At 36.0% G+C, this 20,959-nt stretch overlaps 3 protein-coding genes and 1 long non-coding RNA gene across 8 annotated transcripts; 3 read left to right on the top strand and 1 right to left on the bottom strand.

Annotated features, from left to right (window-relative positions):
• Nucleotides 1-6,478: 6,478 nt before the first annotated feature.
• On the bottom strand, nucleotides 6,479-7,107 carry LOC121795584. The gene is made up of 2 exons (XR_006049581.1): nucleotides 6,966-7,107; nucleotides 6,479-6,795 (listed from the first exon to the last, which is right to left on the bottom strand). It is a non-coding gene; the product is annotated as an uncharacterized LOC121795584 (long non-coding RNA).
• LOC121795583 (protein TIFY 10b-like) lies at nucleotides 6,722-9,548 on the top strand. The gene is made up of 5 exons (XM_042194120.1): nucleotides 6,722-6,890; nucleotides 7,014-7,149; nucleotides 8,046-8,389; nucleotides 8,476-8,533; nucleotides 9,241-9,548. The coding sequence occupies exons 1-5, from the start codon at nucleotides 6,722-6,724 to the stop codon at nucleotides 9,344-9,346; spliced, it is 813 nt and encodes a 270-aa protein (XP_042050054.1). The 3' UTR covers nucleotides 9,347-9,548.
• Nucleotides 9,549-10,771: 1,223 nt separating this feature from the next.
• LOC121794150 (protein PHYTOCHROME-DEPENDENT LATE-FLOWERING-like) lies at nucleotides 10,772-17,125 on the top strand. The gene is made up of 12 exons (XM_042192191.1): nucleotides 10,772-11,106; nucleotides 11,488-11,527; nucleotides 11,656-11,720; nucleotides 11,842-11,922; nucleotides 12,299-12,379; nucleotides 12,554-12,712; nucleotides 12,790-12,888; nucleotides 12,962-14,286; nucleotides 14,639-14,865; nucleotides 14,944-15,092; nucleotides 15,198-15,236; nucleotides 15,317-17,125. The coding sequence occupies exons 1-12, from the start codon at nucleotides 10,942-10,944 to the stop codon at nucleotides 16,799-16,801; spliced, it is 3,915 nt and encodes a 1,304-aa protein (XP_042048125.1). The 5' UTR covers nucleotides 10,772-10,941; the 3' UTR covers nucleotides 16,802-17,125.
• Nucleotides 17,126-18,138: 1,013 nt separating this feature from the next.
• Nucleotides 18,139-20,220, top strand: LOC121794151 (acetylglutamate kinase, chloroplastic-like). 5 transcript variants are annotated; one of them, XM_042192193.1, is made up of 2 exons: nucleotides 18,139-18,285; nucleotides 19,027-20,220. In XM_042192193.1, the coding sequence occupies exon 2, from the start codon at nucleotides 19,055-19,057 to the stop codon at nucleotides 20,090-20,092; it is 1,038 nt and encodes a 345-aa protein (XP_042048127.1). In that variant the 5' UTR covers nucleotides 18,139-18,285; nucleotides 19,027-19,054; the 3' UTR covers nucleotides 20,093-20,220. The 5 variants fall into 5 exon arrangements, with proteins under 5 accessions (XP_042048127.1, XP_042048129.1, XP_042048126.1 ...); XM_042192195.1 differs by having other exon boundaries at nucleotides 18,140-18,285; nucleotides 19,017-20,220; XM_042192192.1 differs by having other exon boundaries at nucleotides 18,140-18,285; nucleotides 19,010-20,220.
• Nucleotides 20,221-20,959: the final 739 nt, after the last annotated feature.

The raw sequence follows: 20,959 nt of genomic DNA, 5'->3' as shown, positions 1-20,959 counted from the left end.
ATTTTTACATTTAAAATATTACTCCGTATTTTATAAAATTAAAAGGGAAAATTGCCAATTGGCTCTCAAAATATTATCTCATTTGCTTTCACATTATTTATGTGCATTCATAGAGTGAATTAAGCACGGCGGCTTATGCAGGTCTGGTAAGTGTAAGATGAATTCACACATCACTTAAAAACTTTTCTTCTGAGAATCTTAACATATAGACTCGAATGATCTTTCTTTAACATTTCCTAGTTCTTTCTTACAAGAGCTTGTACACTATATATGTGTGTGCAAGTGTAAGATGAATTCACACATCACTTAAACAACTCCTCTAGCTAACTTGTGTGAAAATAAAAGAGTGAATTGAAAAAAAAAATGGCAGAAAAGAAAATGTACGATGCTGCAACAATTGGAGATGTAGCAACACTCCGTTTTTTAAAAATAGGGACATTTGAAACGGCACTAGTTTTAATGCACAATTTGGTAAAGTAAGAGAGGGAGTGAGAAAAAATGGTAAAGTAAGATAGAAGGAGAAAAAAAAATTGGTAACGTAGGAGAGAGTGAGAGAAAAAAGTAATGAAAATAATGTTAATGGCACTTTAAGTTGTTAATTGTCGTAGTATAAGTGGTAAATAAATTAATGTATAAGGGTGTAACGATTTTCTAAAATAGAAAGTTTAAAAGTTGTTATTTTTAAAGAACGTACTAAAATGGAAAGAGTTGCTATTTTTTAAAAAAACAGAGGGAGTAGTTTGTTGCATGCATCAGTCCAACTAATGAAAAATCATCCTATCAAACTATTTCAGGTCGTAGAATACTTGGATGAAAGTGGCAAACTAGGGAGGTTGACAAAGAATTCCGGTGGCAAAACCGCTCTGGATATCTTGAACGAGAGCTTTCAAACCTCAAGTACATATTCCGAAATGAAATCAATCCTCAAAAGATATTCTAATCGGTTAATAGCCCTAAACCTGCCTCGGTTCGCTGAGATGACGATGGTGGCAGCTGTCCTGATCGCGACCATGGCGTTCCAGGCAGCCGTCAGCCCAAGAATGAAACCGGGCCGATGTACTATGCCGGGCGTGCAGTGATGGCTACTAAAAAGCCCGAGTTATACAAACAATTCATTCGAGTCAACATTGTGTCATTCATTTCGTCTCTCGTCGCAATCTTGTTCCTCGCCACCACCGGCTCCACGGACCAGTGGATCTTCGTGTTCTGCGCCACGATATCGATGCTGGTGTCGATGGCGTCTATTGGAGTGACTTATGGAGCTTCCTTGATCATGACAAATCCTATTTTGCGTTGGGAAAGGTTGTTGCCATATCAGTCTCTGTGTTCTTTGTATTGTATCCATGATATTTATCACTTTCATTGGCTCCATGAGAGGTGGGAAGGGAGGGAAAAGACTTGTCAAGAAGGTCGGGCCGCCCTGCAACCTATATAACACCGATACGCCACCCTGTTGCCGTATCACGTATCGGATACGTATCCGATACCGATACGCGACGGATACACCGTCGATACGTATCCTGGGCGTATCCGCGAGCTGGGCCGTATTGGGCCGAGAAACCTCAGATTCGATACGTATCCTTCGGCGTATCCGCGAGCTGGGCCGTATTGGGCCTTCATCCTCCTCTATCTGCAAAGATCTGAGGTTCTCCTCTTCGAAATCAACGTCCATCTCTGTCGAAGAACTTCGCAACTTTCAATTTACGAACTTCAATCCGATTTGGGAACAAAATTGACAGTTAATCGGATATGAAGAAGAAGAAGAAGAAGAAGAAGAAGAAGAAGAAAGGGGAGGCGCCGCTATTGCCTCAACTAGGGATTGAAGAAAATTGGAAATGGGAGAATGAATTGGGCAAGAAGTAGTCACGATGGAAAAGGAGTATATTTGGGGCTCATTTTTTGGGCCAATTTATTACTCCATTAACTTTGTCTAATTTTGTAACTATAAATAAATATTTTGATCAATATTATTGGTAATATGGATAAGTATAACCAAAAAATCGATGTGGTGTAATCGACCATAAAAGAAATTGACTTTAGCTTTTAATATTTTGTAATTTTATTATTTTTATTTGTATAATAACATTAGAATATCTATTTTGTAATTTATTATGCACTATTATTATTTATTAAAAAAATAGTTAAAACGTATCCGCGTATCGGGTTGTTTGGGAAAGAGCCGTATCCGCGTATCCGTATCCTTCGGATACTGATACGCGTATCCGTATCCGTGCCGCATAGCCTGCAACTTTGCCGGAGTTATATATGGTTGAATTATTACTATGTAGCCTTGAATTATATGGGTTTTCTTTTTCGGTTCTTTCCCGTGATGCTTTTGTTGAACCGGCATGTTTGTTTTTTTTGTTTTCTTATTTATTGAATAAAAGAGTCCGAGTATTTTGTGTTATAGGTAAATGGTAGTAATTGTCTTCAAAAAAAATAAATATTTACAACCTAGATATAAAATGGACTACACATACTCGTTTCTTCTATATGGGCCTTATGGGCCTAGGCCCCCTCAAGAATTAGTAATGGGCCAATTACATTTCCAGTAGTAAGTCATGGTGTGAAGATATTTTTTTAACAATTTAATTTAAGGCTATAGCTGTAAACTAAATCTATATTTGTTTCTATTTTTGTTTTATACTACTACTACTAATTAAATAAGGTCTACATAGAGGGAAATAGAAAATGGGTTACTTAAATAATCAACCTTTGGGAAAATGGTTTTGCATTGAGTAATACTAACACTGAGCATAACATCCGTAATGTATTTAAAAATGACATATAATTTGAAATAATAGTCTTTTCTACAATATTCTCTCTCTCCATTTTAATTATTTATAAAAGTTTCATTCATCTCACTCATGATGCCCACATTCTTAAATGACATGAAATTTTAGAAGGAGTTGTTAGGCGGAATAAGTTGAATATTTTAATGAGAGAATCTCCAAGAAGGAAATGTAAATGAAAGAGGCATATCATCCATTTACCTTCTCAAAAACTGAAATATATCATTCCAAAAAGTAATACATTCCTAAGGAAAAAGATATATAGAAAGGTAAATTTTTTTTTAAACATAAAATAATAGTACAAAATGTATTAAAAAATATAAAGTGTAATATCTTCTCAAATACCCCCCTTGGAGAATGGTTTTTCATGAAAAGGAGGCAAAACGGTAGTTATAAGATTTTACCTCTCTACTAATAGAGAGGTAAAGATACATCTTCAAAATGAGAAAATGTATAGTACATTCTCAAATACCTCTCCTCTTGTAGAATAAATTTTCATGAAAAAAAGGTAAATATGGTAGTTATAGGACTTTATCTCTCCCATTGGAGATGTTCTGAGGAAAGAAAAGATAGGGATTCGTTTCCAAATATAGAAAATGGACATCTTGAGTGAGACAAACTAAAAAGAAAAGGTGACTGGGGAGTATCATTTTTCTAAAACGAGTGCATAAAACGAAATGACTCTACTATTGTGGAACGAAGTGAGTAAAATTTAGCATACTTTAACTTTCAGATAAATAAAAATTTTATTAGGTAACTTTAACTATTGTTAACTAAATTTAGGAGTTTTTACATTTAAATGTTGTTTTATTAAATTAAAATTTTAAAAGTTAACAAAAAAAAACCCTTATGTTTGCATTGCTCTAATAATAATAGTTGACCATAAATGTGGTCCTTCTTTGAACAACTTAAGATGAAGGACTTAATTTCATTTATTTTTCAACTTGACTTATTTATTTACAGGAGGGCACCAATTTGCATTGTTTGTCAACTTTTAGAGAATCCCACGTCACACATTTGCAACTTATTAAGTCAGTCACACCATTAATTTAGATATATTTTATTTCTATCAATGTGAATATGTGATGTACAGATTTCACAAGTATACTTTGAATTTCTTGGACATGGAAAAGCAGAAGTGCTTAAAAATATCTAAGAAATAGTGACAAGATATACACAATTAATTGAATCCACATATCTAGTCATCCCACTTGCATATATGCTTTGCCATTCCTAAAAACGTGAATTTAATTTAAAATTAAATAATTTCAACCCCCACCCCCAACCCAAATGATTAAAGTCATATTCTGGTGGATGCATAGTTATTAGAGGAGAATAAATTGAAGCTTTTGTGGAGAATAAAATGATAAAAAAAAGAGTCATATAGTGCATCTGTCCATAAAAAATAATTGTACGAAATAGGATTTAATATAAAATTAATAAATTAATAGTCCTATTTTGTACAATTATTAATTTTATATTAAATTCATCCGTCCCACTTTAGGAGTCCCGGTTGGAATATTTCATAAATGGTATTAGGTCCCACATTCCACTAACCTTATTTGCACTCACATTTTATTATAAAACTAATATAAAAAAGTATGACTCATATTTCACTATTTTTTTTCATCAACTTTCCTTTAAATTTCTTAAAACTCGTGATGAACTTAACTGGAACTCCTAAAGTGGGACGGAGGAAGTATTATTGAGTTGTACATGCGGACTAGGGTTGGTTGCCAAAGAATTTAATGTGTTAGTATTTGTAACTATTTTTGAAGTTTTTGTGAAAGAAATCCCCACGTGTACACACTTTAGCAAACAGTAACTTAATCACACGTGACATTATTAGGCAACTTAGATTCATACTCATTCTCATTTATTTGTTAAAAAATGTTATGTTGTGAGTAATATGATTTTCTAAATGCGAGTTATCAAATATTATGTAATCTATATTTACAAATATTAATTAAATAAAAGATGTGATATTATAGCAAGATTTTTAAGTTAAATTATAAATTGCGAATATAATAATAATTATTATAATAATAGTATAAAATATGATTTATTACATAAAATTTTATATTAAGATTACTTAATAAGTTAAAGCTACACAAATGGTCCCTGAACATTGCATTTTGAATGCCAAGAGTCCATGGACTATTAAAATATAGTTAGTCCATGGACTAAGATGTAATCTCATTCGTAATACTTTCTCACTATTTACTCTTTTTTTCAACCGAAAATGCACTCCAATACATGGAGGACAATTTTGTTCGTTCATAAAATTAGGGTACATGCGTATTGGGTATGATATTACTCTATCTCACTCTTTAGTTATTGAATATAATATTTTTCATATAGTTTAGGTACCTGACGATATTTTTCATTTAACTGTATGATTTAAGAATTTTATAGTTTTTATTTTTTATTTTCTAAAAATTTAAGTGAAAGTGAGAGAAATAAGAGTTGACATAAAATGATTTAAAAAATGAAGTGAAAAATATCATTTCAGGTACTCAAACTATAGAAAAATATCATTCAATATGCTAAAGAAAAAGACAGAAAAAATATCATACCCAGTACCAAATATCATAATTTTATGAATGGACAAAATTGGCCTCCAAGCTTTGGGGAGCATTTTCGTTGAAAAATATGGTGAATAGTGAAAAAGTACCATGAATGAGATTACCCACGATATTTTAAAGTTCAACGACTATTCTCGTGCAAAGTTCAGGGACCATTTGCATAGTTCGGTCTATAATAAATAAATAATAACAATGATTATTTATTATTATTATTATTATTATTATTATTATTATTATTATTATTATTATGTATGATCTATAACTTTGAAAAGTACTCCATAGTATTAAGATTACATGATAAATTATTAATTAACAACTAGTTAATAATAATAATAATAAATAAATAAATAAATAAATAATTACTACTACTATTATTAAGTATGATTCATAATTTTCAAAATTATTATCAATTTTCTTAAAAAGTTATTAATTGTAACATAATAAAACGTCATCAAATATTTATGAATATGAACAATAATATTATTATTATAAATAAATATTAAACACATAAATATATAAGAATCCTGAAAATAGGAAAAGAATATCTAAGCAAAAATAGGGAATAAGAATAATGGAAACATTATTATTGTTGTTTTCAATGTTGTCATGACTTTCTTGTTAGATAAAAAATCAATTAACCATGAATATGTAAAGATATACTAGCATCGAAGTTATCATGGCTACTCCCAATCCACAAATTCTTTTCGAAGAAGACACCAAATAACATTGCTCTCAGATACCCCTTCTGTCTGTGAAATGTTATCCAATTTTGTTATTTCGATCCATCCGTGAAATATTGTTCACTTTGCTTTTTTCCCTCTAAAAGTATGTTATGGATTTGCCACTTACATAATTCAATTTTGTGCATCAATTTTGTGCATGTGTTTCACCCATCTTTGTCCTTTCCCCCCTTTCCACCATTTTTCTAGACTCTATATGCATACAACATGTTGCATGTTGTATACCAATGCCCCCAACCACACCCCCCTTTCACAAGGTCCACAATTTTCTTGAATACATGTAGACTCTCCCACCCCACCCTACCCTACCCTGCCACAACCAATTCCTTTCCACTTTATCTTCACTCTCAGTTATCACGTGTTTAATGAACACAACACACATTCTTTCCTCCATCACACAAATTCAAATAATATCAAAATTCAAGCACATGTAATTCTACTCCATATACTACTCGCCTAACTTCCCCTTTTCCTATTTACTCCCAATTTTCCATCATCCATTTCCCCCAACTTCTCAAAAAGGAGTAATTCATCAAACAAACGCAAACCACAAAATTTCCAGCTAAAAAATACCTTCTTTTTTCAGCTCGTCAATTCGTCGAACATGTGGACTGCGACAGACACCTCTCATGACCGGAGGAAAGGGAAGGCGCTCAGGACGTCGAATTTCGCCGAAACCTGCAATCTCCTCAGCCAGTACATGAAGCAGAAGCGCACCCTCAGAGACTTAAATCTCGAAATCGGTGGAAAAGTTGAAAGCATCGAAACTCTAGGTAACAAATTCTCACATAATAGATAGATCTGGGGAATTTAGGGATAAATTAAACTGATTTAAACAGTTAATTCACCTTTTCAGCTGATAAAATCAGTCTTTTTTTTGCTTCCTTTGATTTCAGTGAAGCCTGGATCATCTCTTGCTGCGGCGAAACGTGCGAGCACGGATTCACCGGTAAACTGTGCGAAATCTGCGCTTACGGCGACGGAAATTCCGATTGTGGCGGTGGAAGAGGCTTCGGATAAAGATAGCACATGGTATTTGTCATCTTCTTCAAACTACTTTACTGCTTCCATTTTTCACAGCACTGTTCACTCATTTAATACGCGATCACGTTGATAATGTTTTGCGGCATTTAATTAATTATTTGAGTCATTAAATAAATAACTGCGTGTGCGCATTAGTTAATTAATGGATTGTGAAGCAATTTGCCTACGCAATTTGTGGATTAAAAAAACATGAGTTTGGTGAAATACACTATTGGGAAAAGTAAAAATAACATGTTTTTAAAGTTTAACTGTATTAGAGTACTATCTATCTATTTTACCTATTTTGTGTATTTGTCTACCTAGCTAGTCCATACTTTATACACTCTTATGCATATTATTTTAAATTATGTTACTTGGTAAGGCGATTCCTCTCAAATTAAGTGGTCGAGGATTTGAGTCAGTACAAATATAGGGGTATATAGATTATAGAGAATCATTATTGTGTTTTTTAATGTTAAATAGTAGTACGAGTACTTGTTATACTCCATGTCTTTATAAATACTTTTTAAATTCTATTAAAGATTATCACTAAATAATCAAATATCTTTTAATTAATTATATTTTACTTTTAAAATTTTGTTTTTAACTACCAACTATGATTAATTAATAGTCTAACTATAAGTAGTTATGCAAATTTAACCTTTTTTATTTTCCAAGGTGACATAATATCACAATATCATTTTGAGGTGAGTTTCTTTCTTTTTTTGAAAAATGAGATTATAAAACATTCTTAATGTTTTAATCCACACTTAAATTTTAGTTGTGAAGAAAGGGGCGGAAGCAGAAAAAAATATAAGCATAACTGTTTTTATTTTAGTTATAATTGTGTAGGTAGCAATTCAGTAAGAGCTAAACAATTCCTACAATTCTTGTTTCTCTTTCAGCAAAGATCCCAAGATTGCGCAGTTGACGATCTTTTACTCGGGAAAGGTGTTGGTTTTCGACGATTTTCCGGCGGATAAGGTTCGAGATGTCGTGCACGTGGCCAAAAAGAGCGGTTCGAAGATGTCTTACGGCATCACGGCCACGCGCATGGTCGCTCCGGAGCGGCCGAATCCCGTGGCCGCGGTGTCTAGCCCGCGCGAGGGGCTGCCGCCGCGGCCACATGCTGGGAAGCAGCACGTTGGCATTTCGTCGAACACCTGCAAGGCTAGAGTGAGCGAGGCCGGGCCGTCGAGTTCGGGAAGTGACGAGGAGCTCTCGACTATTTCTGAGGGTAGTGGATCAGGTAATTTGAGATGAAAATGGATGATTTCTTTGAATTGTTTGTGTTTATGTTTATGTTTTATGTTTGTGTATTGATGTTTTTTTTAGATTTGCCAATTGCAAGGAGATCATCACTTCATAGGTTTCTTGAGAAGAGAAAAGATCGGTATGCATCTTTTATTTATTTTTTCTATTTTATTATTGGCTTCGTGATTGAATCTCCCGATTTTCGTGATTTACAATTTATAGTTTTGAAGTTTGAATTTAACTATTTACAGTTTTGAATTTTGGAGGGAGAAACTTGATTTCTAATAAGTCTAGTGTGAGAATCTAATAGAAAATTTATGGTTTTCGTTGGGATATTTAGTTATGATATGAAATGTTTCTATATTTTCATATAAGTTGAATATGCCAACAATAAATATGATATGTTTCTATATTTTCAATTTCTACATATAACTATCCCTTTTCATTATTCGGAAATTCAATAATATTAGTTAGTCATGTGCTAGCAATGGTTTTGCCATAATTTTATTACATGTAAATATTCAGTTTTGTCTAATCATTTGAGCGTATCAACGAAATTAGCCCAATGCAAAATGACTGCGAAAAAAAAAATAATGCTCCATTTTTTTCTTAACAATGTTTAAGAAAAATGTGTTTGGACGAAATTATCGTCCGGACATTTTAAAGCGACAATTGCATAAAATTCATCAATTGCATACCATATGTTTTCCGATTGTGTGGTGAAATTTAATAAATTTCATTATATACTATTGTAATTAATTCTAATTTTGTAAACTTAAATTTCATTATATACTATTGTAATTAATTCTAATTTTGTAAACTTATCAATGTTTGCTTCTTGTTCAGATATGCCGTGAGAGGGCCATACCATAATCATCAAGAGAATGTTGCACACAATTTCAAGGGTGATGAACCAATTGACCTAAATAATTTCCCTTATCAAAAAAATTAGTGTTTCAAATTTTCCAAGTTGTACTTATAATTCTTTTATTATAGTAGTAACTTCTTGATTGGTAATGTCTTAGGCAGTTGATTTTCCACTCTCACTATCTATGATGTCAAGACCTTAACATATTGTACACTTTTCTATGAAACTGAAGGAAGAAAAAAAAATCTCTGAAAACAAAATTATATGGATCATTTGTTGTTAACTATCGTTATTGCTTATGTTCTGTATTTTACGGTTGTTGTTAGAGTTTCTCTTCGGACTTAGAGCTAACGTGAAACCATTCTTCTGTAGTGGAGGGGTTGATGGACAACGTCGGGATTTGTTTGTGTGTTTATGCGGTGTTTTTCTTATTGTGGTTTTAATCAGCCTGTTTGTTTTTGTTTATATGTTGATTTTGTTATGAACCGCTTCTATGCTGCTACTTTATGTTCATCATTTTCAGGGCTATAACGATTGTACCATATCAAAATACATAAATAAATTATGGCATGATATTTGAAAATAGAGTAAGTTATAAAAATAGTCAAAATATGCAAGAAAAAATTGTATTTGAAATTCTGACGTGGAAAGCCAGAATCAAACGTGGATATTTCTAAAAATAAAAATAGTAATGGACTACTTATTTAATGGGACCAAATATTATGGGTCTCTAATTAGGCCCAATTTAATTTACAAAGTAGTCAGAATTATGGCCCAATTGTTTTTGCCTACATAACTTGATACTAGTAGTATACTAGTATTTGAGAACCTTTATTTGGTTTCATTTTCATACTATAATATTGACTTTATCATTATTTATTTATTTTCAATTAATCATAATTATCTATGGTTTAACATCAACTATATATTTCATAATGTGAAAGTGCGGCTTTGCTATTTCTTCCTTTAATACTACAACTACTTCTAGTACTCTAAAATTAGTCAATTTTTAATTAGTATATCTAGTTTCGTAGATTAAGATTCATTTTCCAATTGAAATAATGTGGTTTTTATACTCAGATCATATATATCAGTCTTTAAATATTCTTATTAGTATTTAAATTCGCCCTGCATTTCATTTCAAGAAATGGATATATTATTTCATTTAATCTTCATGTATAGAGACTACCTTTTGCCATCCAAACAAAGAAACATTTTTTAAAAAATATCCTAAAAAATATAACCAATATTTTCACATAGTATAGTGCAAAATTGAATTGATTAATTTGAAAAAGGCCATTAAAAATTACTCTTTTCATTTCTACAAGCGTATGTATTTTTAACCGAACACCAATTCTAATGTACAATTTATAAAATAAAAGAGAGGTAAAAAGAAAATAATTAAAATATTATTAATTTTTATAAATAGAAGAATTTCTAAAATTAGCAAATACAAATTAAAAATTAAAAATGAAAGAATGTGTAATCAATTTGACGAAGCCGAGTAGCGAAGAGTTCTACACAATTGCGTCTCTCTCTCTCTCTCTTCTAACATACACACAGTCACACACAGAAGAAAAAGCAAATCCATTTCTGCAATCGTCTCTTCAATACATGAATTGTATGCATTATTCAAGTTCTCGAGGTAGTGAATTCAGCTTGTAGAGATCTCTAAAGCTATGGGGATCTCGTTTAAGGTCTCCAAAACAGGTAGGCGATTTCGCCCGAAATCGCTGCCGTCAAATGCGGCCGTTGTACGCGCCGAAGATGACGAATTCATCGATTACCAAATTGCTGCGTCGAAGCAGAAAACTGATGCCGCTTCGCTCTCTGCTCGGAAGCTGGTGCGCTTGCTAATTTCCCCCTTTATGTTTTTCGAAATTTCGATTTGCGAATGTATATATGCTGTATGAATTGTAGAATTAGCTAATTGAATCTTTTCGTGTGAGAAGAATTATCGATTGTGGTGAGTATTTGAGGCTTTTCAATTAGAACGAGCTCTACATGCGTTTCTTTTTCTTTTCCCCTAGATTTATGTGATTTGGGGTTTGTTGAATGAAATTGCATCGGGAGCTGGATAGAAATTGAGATGTTTGTTATAAAGATAAAACATGATGAATTGTGTTTAAAATTAATGAGGGAAAAGGGGAACTTTGAAGCTTTTATCTCTACTTAGTTGCTAAATCGAGCTGCATTTCGTAACGATTTCGATCTTTATTGGACAGGGAGAGGCCAGAGAGAACAGGGGAATCACTAAAATCAGAGGTATGTAGATATCTTCGTACGCAAGATTCTGATTTTGCTCTCATTTTCTTATAATATTTGACTTCATGGTATCGTATTAATTACTACAATTGTGCTTAACTGCTTTCTCTTCTGTCCTTGTTCGCTAGATAATGAAGTTTCATTCACTCTTAAACTTTTTCCGGATGGATATTCAATCGGGAAACCTGTTGAGGTCTGCCATTCATTATCCCTCTTAATTTTTGTATGAAAGAAATTAAGGGTCCCATGTTAAAAATGGGATTTTTTTTGTGTAATTTGTGTGTTGGTTGACTATGTTCACTATGAATCTTCAGAATGAATCTGCCAAACAGACATCCAACGATGTACCGAAGTTATTGCATCCATATGATAGAGCATCAGAGGCTCTTTTTTCGGTAGGTTTGCAATTTATATCTCCATTCTAGAGGAATTTAGCTCGTAGCATGTTTTATGCCTTATCTACAGCAGTAGGTTTTATAGTGCTATAACTTTGTGTTAATCTCAGTGAAATGGCAATCACTCTTTTCCCTACTTAACAGTACCACTTTTCACGGTTTATTAACTGTTGACTTTGCTGTATGTTGATTGGCAGGTTTTGTTAACCTTCATGTCATTTTGTTTTCCAAGTTGTACATACTTTTAATGTTCGATATCAACATAAATATTTGGATCCCATGTTTTATAGAATCTCTAGTCAAATTCTTCATATTAAAATCATCAATTTTTTCTGATTATTATTTTGAAAATCTTACTTGCTTTTTTTGGTGGAAGGCAATTGAATCTGGTCGATTGCCAGGAGATATTCTGGATGACATACCATGCAAATATATTGATGGGACAATTATCTGTGAGGTAAGCTATCCAATGTCCAAAATAGAGTTGTTAGTGATAGCTTTTCTCAACTACAATTACCTTGGATGGATCCTTCTTCTCAAAATGCTTTTCAAGTGAAATATAAAATAAAACAAAGAAATTTATGTTATGAGGAATAGATCAGGTCCTAATTTAATTTAATTATTAACACAGGTGCGAGATTATCGGAAGTGCTTTGCTGAAGGAGTTAACGTGGCTTCTGGCGAAAGCTCACCTGCAATTAACAGAGTGTCTCTTAAAATGTCACTGGAAAATATAGTGAAGGATATTCCAGCTATTTCAGAAAATGGTTGGACATATGGTGATCTGATGGTAAGTGATCCTCTGCTGTAATTTGTGCAGCTGAAGGATAATTTTCTTACTTGGAATTATTATGTTTTTGAGTAAAGGAAGTGGAGTCTAGAATTTTGAAAGCTATACAACCACAACTTTGTCTTGATCCTTCCCCACAGCTAGACAAACTATCTGAAGATCCAGTCCAAAATAAGGTTTGTCTATTCTTTTTTCCCTTTATGGTTTTTAAGTTTCATGTTATAATTTTTGGTGTACCTCTGTGTTCAGTTAAATTTAGAACTACGCAGCATGCGAAGGGAAAGATTGAGGCAGATTTCTGAAGCGAATAACCATGGAAAGAAGGCAAGTCTTGATAGAGTTCCAGAAAGTTCTAGGCTGGGAGATGCAGGAACTTTAGTGCAGCAACCAGCCTATGAGAATACAAACAGTCAAAATAATGTTTCGAATGCTATGCTTCAACGAAGGAGCAATAGCTTTGGGTCGGATGGCTCTCTTCTGCCTTCACCTATGACATCCTACCAACCAAAATATACCGGAGGCGTAAGCCCAAGAATGATGAAGGATCAGCGGACAGGAGCACTTTTGAATGCCTCTGTAGGTTCTCCTGGTGGGCAGGACATGATGATCCCATTCGCTGATAACATTGCTGCTTCTCTTCATGGCAAGAGGGAGAATCAAGATGGACAATCATCTCCATTGACCAACAAGAAGGCTAGGCTTACACATGCAGGTCCCGAGGGAAATATACAGCATTTTGGTTCACAGATGGATTCATTACATGGGTCTGAATCTCACTGGAAGAACACATTAATACAGCAGCAGTCAATTGGAAGAGTCATGCAGTATGCTAACAATGGCATGCAAAAGTTCCCTCAGCAGGCATTTGAAGGGAGTCTAAATCAGGAAGGAGGGCAGATGCCATTCAGTGTTGGACAGCAAGGAATAAGATACAACCTGAAGGAAGAACCTGTTGAGACAGATAGATTGGATAAACCCGATGGTCGTGTGGCCATGGGAGAGAATGAATTAGCAAATATCGACTCCCAGCACTCACGGTTGCAGCAAAGGATGCCACATCAGATGATGAGATCCGGCTTCCCTCAATCTCCTTGGAACAATCTTGGACAGCCTGTTGATAATAATTCTAGAAAGGAAGACCCTTTCCAGAAGAGAAAATTGGTTCAGAGTCCTCATGTTTCTGGCGGTGGCTTGCCTCAATCTCCTTTGTCGTCAAGATCTGGAGAATTTTCTAGTGGTTCTATGGGGCATCAATTTGGAGCTGTTGTAACTAGTGGGCTCGTATCATCACAAAAGGATAAAGCTGCGGTCACATCTGTTGGTGTTGGTGGCAACCCGTCTTTCACTTCAAGTGCTAATGACTCTGTGCAGAGGCATCCTCATGCACAGGCAGCTGCAAAACGCAGATCTAATTCTCTTCCTAAGACCCCTGCAATGAGTGGAGCTGGCTCTCCAGCAAGTGTTGGCAATATGAGCTTGCCAATAAATGCGAGCAGCCCTCCTGTTGGGAGTCAGACATTGGGTGATCAGACCACATTGGAAAGATTCTCGAAGATAGAAATGGTAGCTATGAGGTATCTCCATCAATCAATATCCTCAAATTTTTATGGTCATTCTGATTTTAGTTTTCATGCCACCAAATTATCAAGTAGATATCATATTTACATATTCTGTTGCACTCTGGGAAATCTAGTACCATCCGGGTAAGATTCAGTGAATGACTTTTTGTGAGCATTTGTCCTACCGAGCATGAACTTAAGTCACAGCAACCATTGAACTCGATTACAGAATCCACTGTAGGAAAACAAACTTCTAATGGCTTCGTGTAATATCTGATATTTGATAATAGGTTGAATATATTCTCGAATGATGTCTTGTCTATAATTATTTGTTTTATGTTAGATATAATGATTTTTTTGCTTTCAGGTTTCAACTTAATTGCAAAAAGGGTAAGGTGGAGGAGTATCCTATCAGGAAGCCTAATGCATTTTCAGCTCAACAGCTGATGTCTCATTTCTCAAGTGATTCAAACAACGAGAATTTGAAAGATGAAACATGTCAAATGCCACTGTCAAAGTCCCTGGTTGGTGGTAGCATGAATGTTTGCAAGACCAGGATTTTGAACTTTATTCAGGCAGAGCGCATTCTTCAAGGTGAATTAACATTCTTAATATTTCTACTATAATATCGGCAAACTGAATATGGCCGATTCTGACAATTTGATCTGTCAGGTAATACCTTCCAAATGGTCCAAAAGTCCAGAACTAGGATGATCATGTCGGAGAAACCATATGATGGTGCTGTTGCAATTCATATAGGGGAGATAGAGGACGCAGATTACTTGGCTGCAGAGGACTACCTTCCAACATTGCCAAATACTGTAAGCTTTTCAAGCATCAATTTACTTTGATAAACACGATGACATTTCTTGTTTCTGTAACTACTTACTCATTTTGCTTCATTGCAAAATGTTTTGCCTATGCAGCACATGGCCGATCTACTTGCAGCGCAGTATTCTTTACTGGTATGTTAGCACTTTTTAGTTAAAAAATTCAGTGATTGTGATTTAGCTCAATTTGCTGCTGATAATATATACTCGAGCAGATGACACGGGAAGGTTATCACATGGAGGATCACGTCCAACCAAAACCTGTTCGGATGAATCCTAACTCAGGGACCCAGCCCAATCCTTCGGGAATATCTCCCACTAGCGCAGCACCTGAGATGCAGCAGTTTTCTGAAGGTGTTTCCCTGCAGCAATTGAGTGATGTCGCAAAACCGAGCAACAGTGGTAATTCAACCTCATCACAGAACCTACAAGGCATGAGGGTGCTGCCTCCAGGAGGTGCTCAGGCAATTCAAATGTCCCAAGGACTTCTACCTGGGGTTTCAGTGTCTTCGAGGCCTCAGCAACCCGAACAACTGCCGCCTATGCAACAGCAACCTCAACTGCCGCAGCAGCATCCCCAGTTCCAAAGGATGCTCCCAACGAACTCGATGCAGCATCTGAATAATATAGCTCAGAATGCTAACATGCAGTTGGGGCCTCATACGACGAACAAGAATACAGCTCTCCAGTTTCAGATGATGCAACAACAGCAACAATCGCAACTTCTTCAGCCGCAGCAGCAGCAGCAGTTAGCAATGCAAAGAAAAATGATGCCTGGCCTTGGAAACGTCGGGATGGGAAATATTGGCAATAATATGATGGGGCTTGGAGTTGGAGGCTTGGGCAATGTCATGGGAATCGGTGGGGCTAGGGGTGTGAGTGGATCAGGCATTTCTGCTCCGATGGGTTCTATGTCAAACATAGGAAATATGAACCAGAACCCCATGAATCTGACTTCTGCTGCAAGTCTTACTAATGCCATTAGATCCGGGACGCTTAATCCACAGCAGCAAGCTTTCATGAAAATGAAGTTGGGAAACCAAAACAGAGCGAATTTGTTGGGAAACCCGCAGTCGAGTATTGGAGGCATACCTGGCGCTAGACAGATGCATCCAGGATCAAATCTTTCCATGCTCAGCCCTGCTGCTCTTAACCGGGCCAATATGAATCAGATGCAACGTACAGCTATGGGTCCACCGAAGGTACCAGGAATGAATCCTTACATGAACCAGCAGCAACAACAGCAACACCAGCTTCAGCAGCAGCAGCAGCTACACTTACAGCAACAACAACAGCAGCAGCAACTACAGATGCAGCAGCAACAACAGCAGCAGATGCAGCAACAGCTGCAACAACAGCAACTACAGCAGCAGCCGCAGCCACAGCAGCAAGAAACAACGTCACCATTGCAAGCTGTTGTTTCGCCTCCACCAGTCGGATCACCTTCAAGCGTGGGGATTCCCCACCAAATGACTCAGCAACAGCAACAGCAGGCCAGTCCCCAGCAAATGAGCCAGAGAACTCCGATGAGCCCACAGCTCAGTTCTGGGGCCATTCATCCGATGGGTGCTGGTAATCCAGAAGCCTGTCCTGCCAGTCCTCAGTTGAGCTCACAGACCATGGGCTCAGTCGGTAGCATCGCAAACTCTCCAATGGAGCTACAGGGTGTCAACAAAAGTAACTCTGTAAATAATGTATAGTGCTGACGAGGCTGTGACAACCGGGTAAGACACATACCAAATGAGATGTCGAAACTGAACCCCGAGGAGCATTACTGATTGATTGTGTGGCTGTTCACCGAATAAAACGTAGAAGGAAGAAGCCCTTTTCAGTGGGGGAATACATAATTCCATTCCTCTTCAATGATGAATGTTGTAACTGATACATAGTAATAACATGTGTTGTAAAGCTAGGAGATGTCATATTGTCACATGTTGGATTAAGCTTATTTTGTTTATTCGGTTTTGTCACTTTTATGTAACGTATACTAGGATGATTTATGCATTGCTATTTATAGAAGATTCCTCAATGTCTCAAAACATATATAAAGTGCAGTAACTGTTAGCCTTTATAAAATGAGCAAAGGTCAAAACTGGTTCTAAACATATGCCCATTTTATGATTTTAGTTTTATATTTATCTTTTGAATTTTTGCATCCTGAACATTTCAATTCGGATCACAATTGGTCCTACACTAACAATTCCGTCAATTTTTAAACGGTTTTAACCCGATTTTGATCGATTTTGATGGTTTTAACAGTCTCATTCGGGTTAAAACAGTTTAAAAATTGATGGAATTGTTAGTGTAGGACCAATTGTGATCCGAGTTGAAATGTTCAGGATGCAAAAAATTCAAAAGATAAAGTATAGGACCAAAATCGTAAAATGAGCATATGTTTAGGACCAGTTTTGGCCTTTAGTCTTATAAAATCAGAGCCATATTATGTTCTTGAATAGGCTGAAAAGTTTGGTTGTTTTCATTTTATTAAAAATTGAAAAGTGGTGTTAGTATTTGTAAATAATACTCCATCCGTCCCTAATAATTTGTCAACATTTGACTCGACACGAATTCTAAGAAATGTAATAGAAAGTGAGTTGAAAAAGTTAGTAGTACGTGAGTCCTACTTTTATATATTGGTTTTATAATAAAATGTGAGTGAGAATTAGTTAGTGGAATATGATGTTCACTATAAAAAACGGTAAAAGTGAAAGGTAACAAATTTAAAGGGACATACGAAAATGAAATTAAGTGACAAATTTCAGGGACGGAGGAGTAACTAATTAGAAACTAAAATCGGATAAAGTGTGTATCTTTTTAGCATTTAAACCTTCAAAAATTGGCAGATTGCTAAGAAAAACATAACAAAAATAAAAGAAACTATTATATGCTGGTCTTCTTTGGTTAGGTCGAAACGGTAATAAAGTCGGAAATGGTAATAAATCATAATTAAAAGTTTCTTCTTTGAAATGAATAAATCATAATTAAATATAGTAAAATAAAAAGTTTGTTTTGCATAGTACTATTAGAATTCAAAAAATCCTAATTTTATTCCATCTCCACTATATAATGATGTCACTCAAAACACCTTCCCTCGTCACATTGCGCAATCCCCATTTTTAATTGTTGTTGGCAGCTGAAACCAGCTACTGGCCTCTGCAATTCTCTGTCCTAATTTGTGAAAGAGGTCAGCTGATTTTCATTTCTTCTTCTTTTTCTTGTGAAGTGTCTGCAACTGATATATGGCAATGCATGCGGAAATCAAAATGTTGCTTGGATAGTAAAGACTGCTTCAGGATTTGTTTTTTTGTGCATATTTGAGAGCTTCTAATTTCTAAGCAGGTGAACTTGAGAGTGATGGAATGGAAATTAAGGTTTTTTTTTTCTTTGTGATGCATTTTTTGAGTTTGCAGAAACCTAATTTAGCTCCGTTCGGTTTAGCGTTTACTTATTAACCTATTCTTGAACGATTTCGATTGCTTCTCTATGCAGTGAAAAAGTTTGTTTATGTTTTGGGCATTTAGTCTGTTTGGATGTTCTGATTTGTGAGGAGATTGCCTGATGTTTTTGGATGATTCTGTCTTAAACAACTCTTGTTCTTGATTTTCTTGTTACTTGTAAATTTCAGAAATTAAGGGGTTTCTTGGTTTCAAGTTGGGCAAATAGAGTGTAGATACCTTATGTTTTTGGTAGAGATTCACTTTGAGTATAGATATGTTCTCATTCTGTTTATGCAATTTGGAGTTCATATCAATGTGCATTTCTCCATTTATTCTTTACTTCTTTTTTTTTTTGGATTTTAGATTTGTATGTTTTGCTTCAATAGTTGTGTATACGTCTCGTTTTTTCGTCTTGTCTTGGTCGTTTACTGTTGGATTTGTGGATGGGGAGATGAGCTTATACTTTGCTAGTTTGAAGTCTTTAATAGGTTCGTTTTCGAAGCCGTTGAAGAAACGATGTTAGCTGCCAATATCCGCCCGATTAGTTCCCCTTTACCAGCAGTTCTTGAAAATTCTAGTAGTTTTGCTCTTTCAAGGCAAAACGCAGCGCCTTTGGCTAAATTCAAGCCCAGCCGTATAAGCACAAGCCTCAGATCGTCTTTACAGTCGATTGTAGCTCCAGAAGTTGATCAAGACTTTACTTCTGCTCAAACTCGAGTGAAGATTTTATCCGAGGCATTGCCCTTTATCCAGAAATTCCGTGGCAAGACCATTGTTGTTAAGTATGGAGGAGCAGCGATGAAATCCGAGGCCCTGCAGGCATCTGTGATTGCTGATGTCGTGCTTCTTTCCTGTGTTGGCCTCCGTATTGTATTTGTCCATGGAGGGGGGCCCGAGATCAACCAGTGGCTCGGAAAACTAAACATCGAGCCAAATTTCCTCAACGGGCTCCGTGTCACCGATGCATCGACCATGGAGATTGTGTCGATGGTGTTAGTTGGTAAAGTGAACAAGCAGCTCGTCGCGCTGATCAACAAAGCTGGCGGGACCGCGGTCGGGTTATCGGGAATCGATGGCCGGCTCTTGACGGCTAGGCCATCTCCGAACGCCTCGCAGCTCGGTTTCGTTGGCGACATCGCGAGTGTCGATCCCACGATAATCCGGCCGCTCATTGACAACAATCACCTCCCCGTGATCGCCTCAGTGGCTGCTGATGCAACGGGACAGGCCTACAACATCAACGCGGACACGGCGGCAGGTGAGCTGGCGGCGGCGCTGGGGGCGGAGAAGCTGATATTGCTGACGGACGTGGCCGGGATACTGGAGGACCGGAACGACCCGGAGAGTCTGGTGAGGGAGATCGACATCAAGGGAGTGAAGAAGATGATTGAAGAGGGGACGATAGCTGGTGGAATGATCCCGAAGGTCAACTGCTGCGTGAGGTCACTGGCGCAAGGTGTTCGGACGACGAGCATCATCGACGGGAGGCTGAAGCATTCGCTGCTCCTTGAGATTCTCACTGATGAAGGCGCTGGGACGATGATCACTGGATAAGTATTGCTGGTGAACTTAATGTAATGCTTTATGGCTTATGTCAGTTTTTTATTTCATATTTGGAAATGGATTTTGTTGGAGAATTTCTCATGCTTTTGCATCCTTATCATATGCATAACTGTTTCTAACTTTCTATTTCAACAAAAAGATAGAATCAAATTACAGGTGACAAAACGTGAATTTGAATTCTTTCACTAGTTTGAAGCTTAATCATGAAAATATACTTAAAATGACACCAAAGTATCGAAATTCTTCTGCTGCTTTTTCATGACCTTGCTGGTGAATTCATCGACTCCCTACTGCGTTCGGATTCTGAATCTAGTATAAAATTGAGCTTCTTGCTGCTGTGTTTATCAGCTCGTCTAGCTTTCTTTCTCGTGTTCTTGTTTCGATCATTTCTTGCAGGCCCTGATGGTACCAGTGAAGCGAATCACATGAACAGAACCAGAGACTAAGAACATGATAATCTCTGTCTATGATGTTCAAATCTGATCTGTGTTTGTTTAACTAGAGAGGTGTACTTACCTCGTCGACCTCTGCATTTTTCGCTTTTCCTCCTGTTGTATGCTCGTGAACGAGCAGCGCGCATTTCTAACAAAATTCTTCCTTTCTCCTTCATCATCGTATTCTATCACGATCTACAGGAAGTGAACGAAGAAATCAAGAAAGAAACCATATTAGTCCAAAATGTACAGCTATTTATCTTTTTAATTGTATACCAAAGACCATATCAAGATTTTTATGTCATTCATATCCTTAAGATCCCAGAACTTCGACTCCTCTTTGTGTCATGAATAACTCATCAAGTGAAAATGATATAATCAAAATCCAAACCTATATACACTATTTAAAAAACCACAATAAAGG

Source organism: Salvia splendens, chromosome 3 (assembly GCF_004379255.2).
Source record: "Salvia splendens isolate huo1 chromosome 3, SspV2, whole genome shotgun sequence".
NCBI lineage: Eukaryota > Viridiplantae > Streptophyta > Magnoliopsida > Lamiales > Lamiaceae > Salvia > Salvia splendens.
Note: the sequence above shows the minus strand (reverse complement) of the source record. Positions and strands in the feature narration are given on the sequence as shown.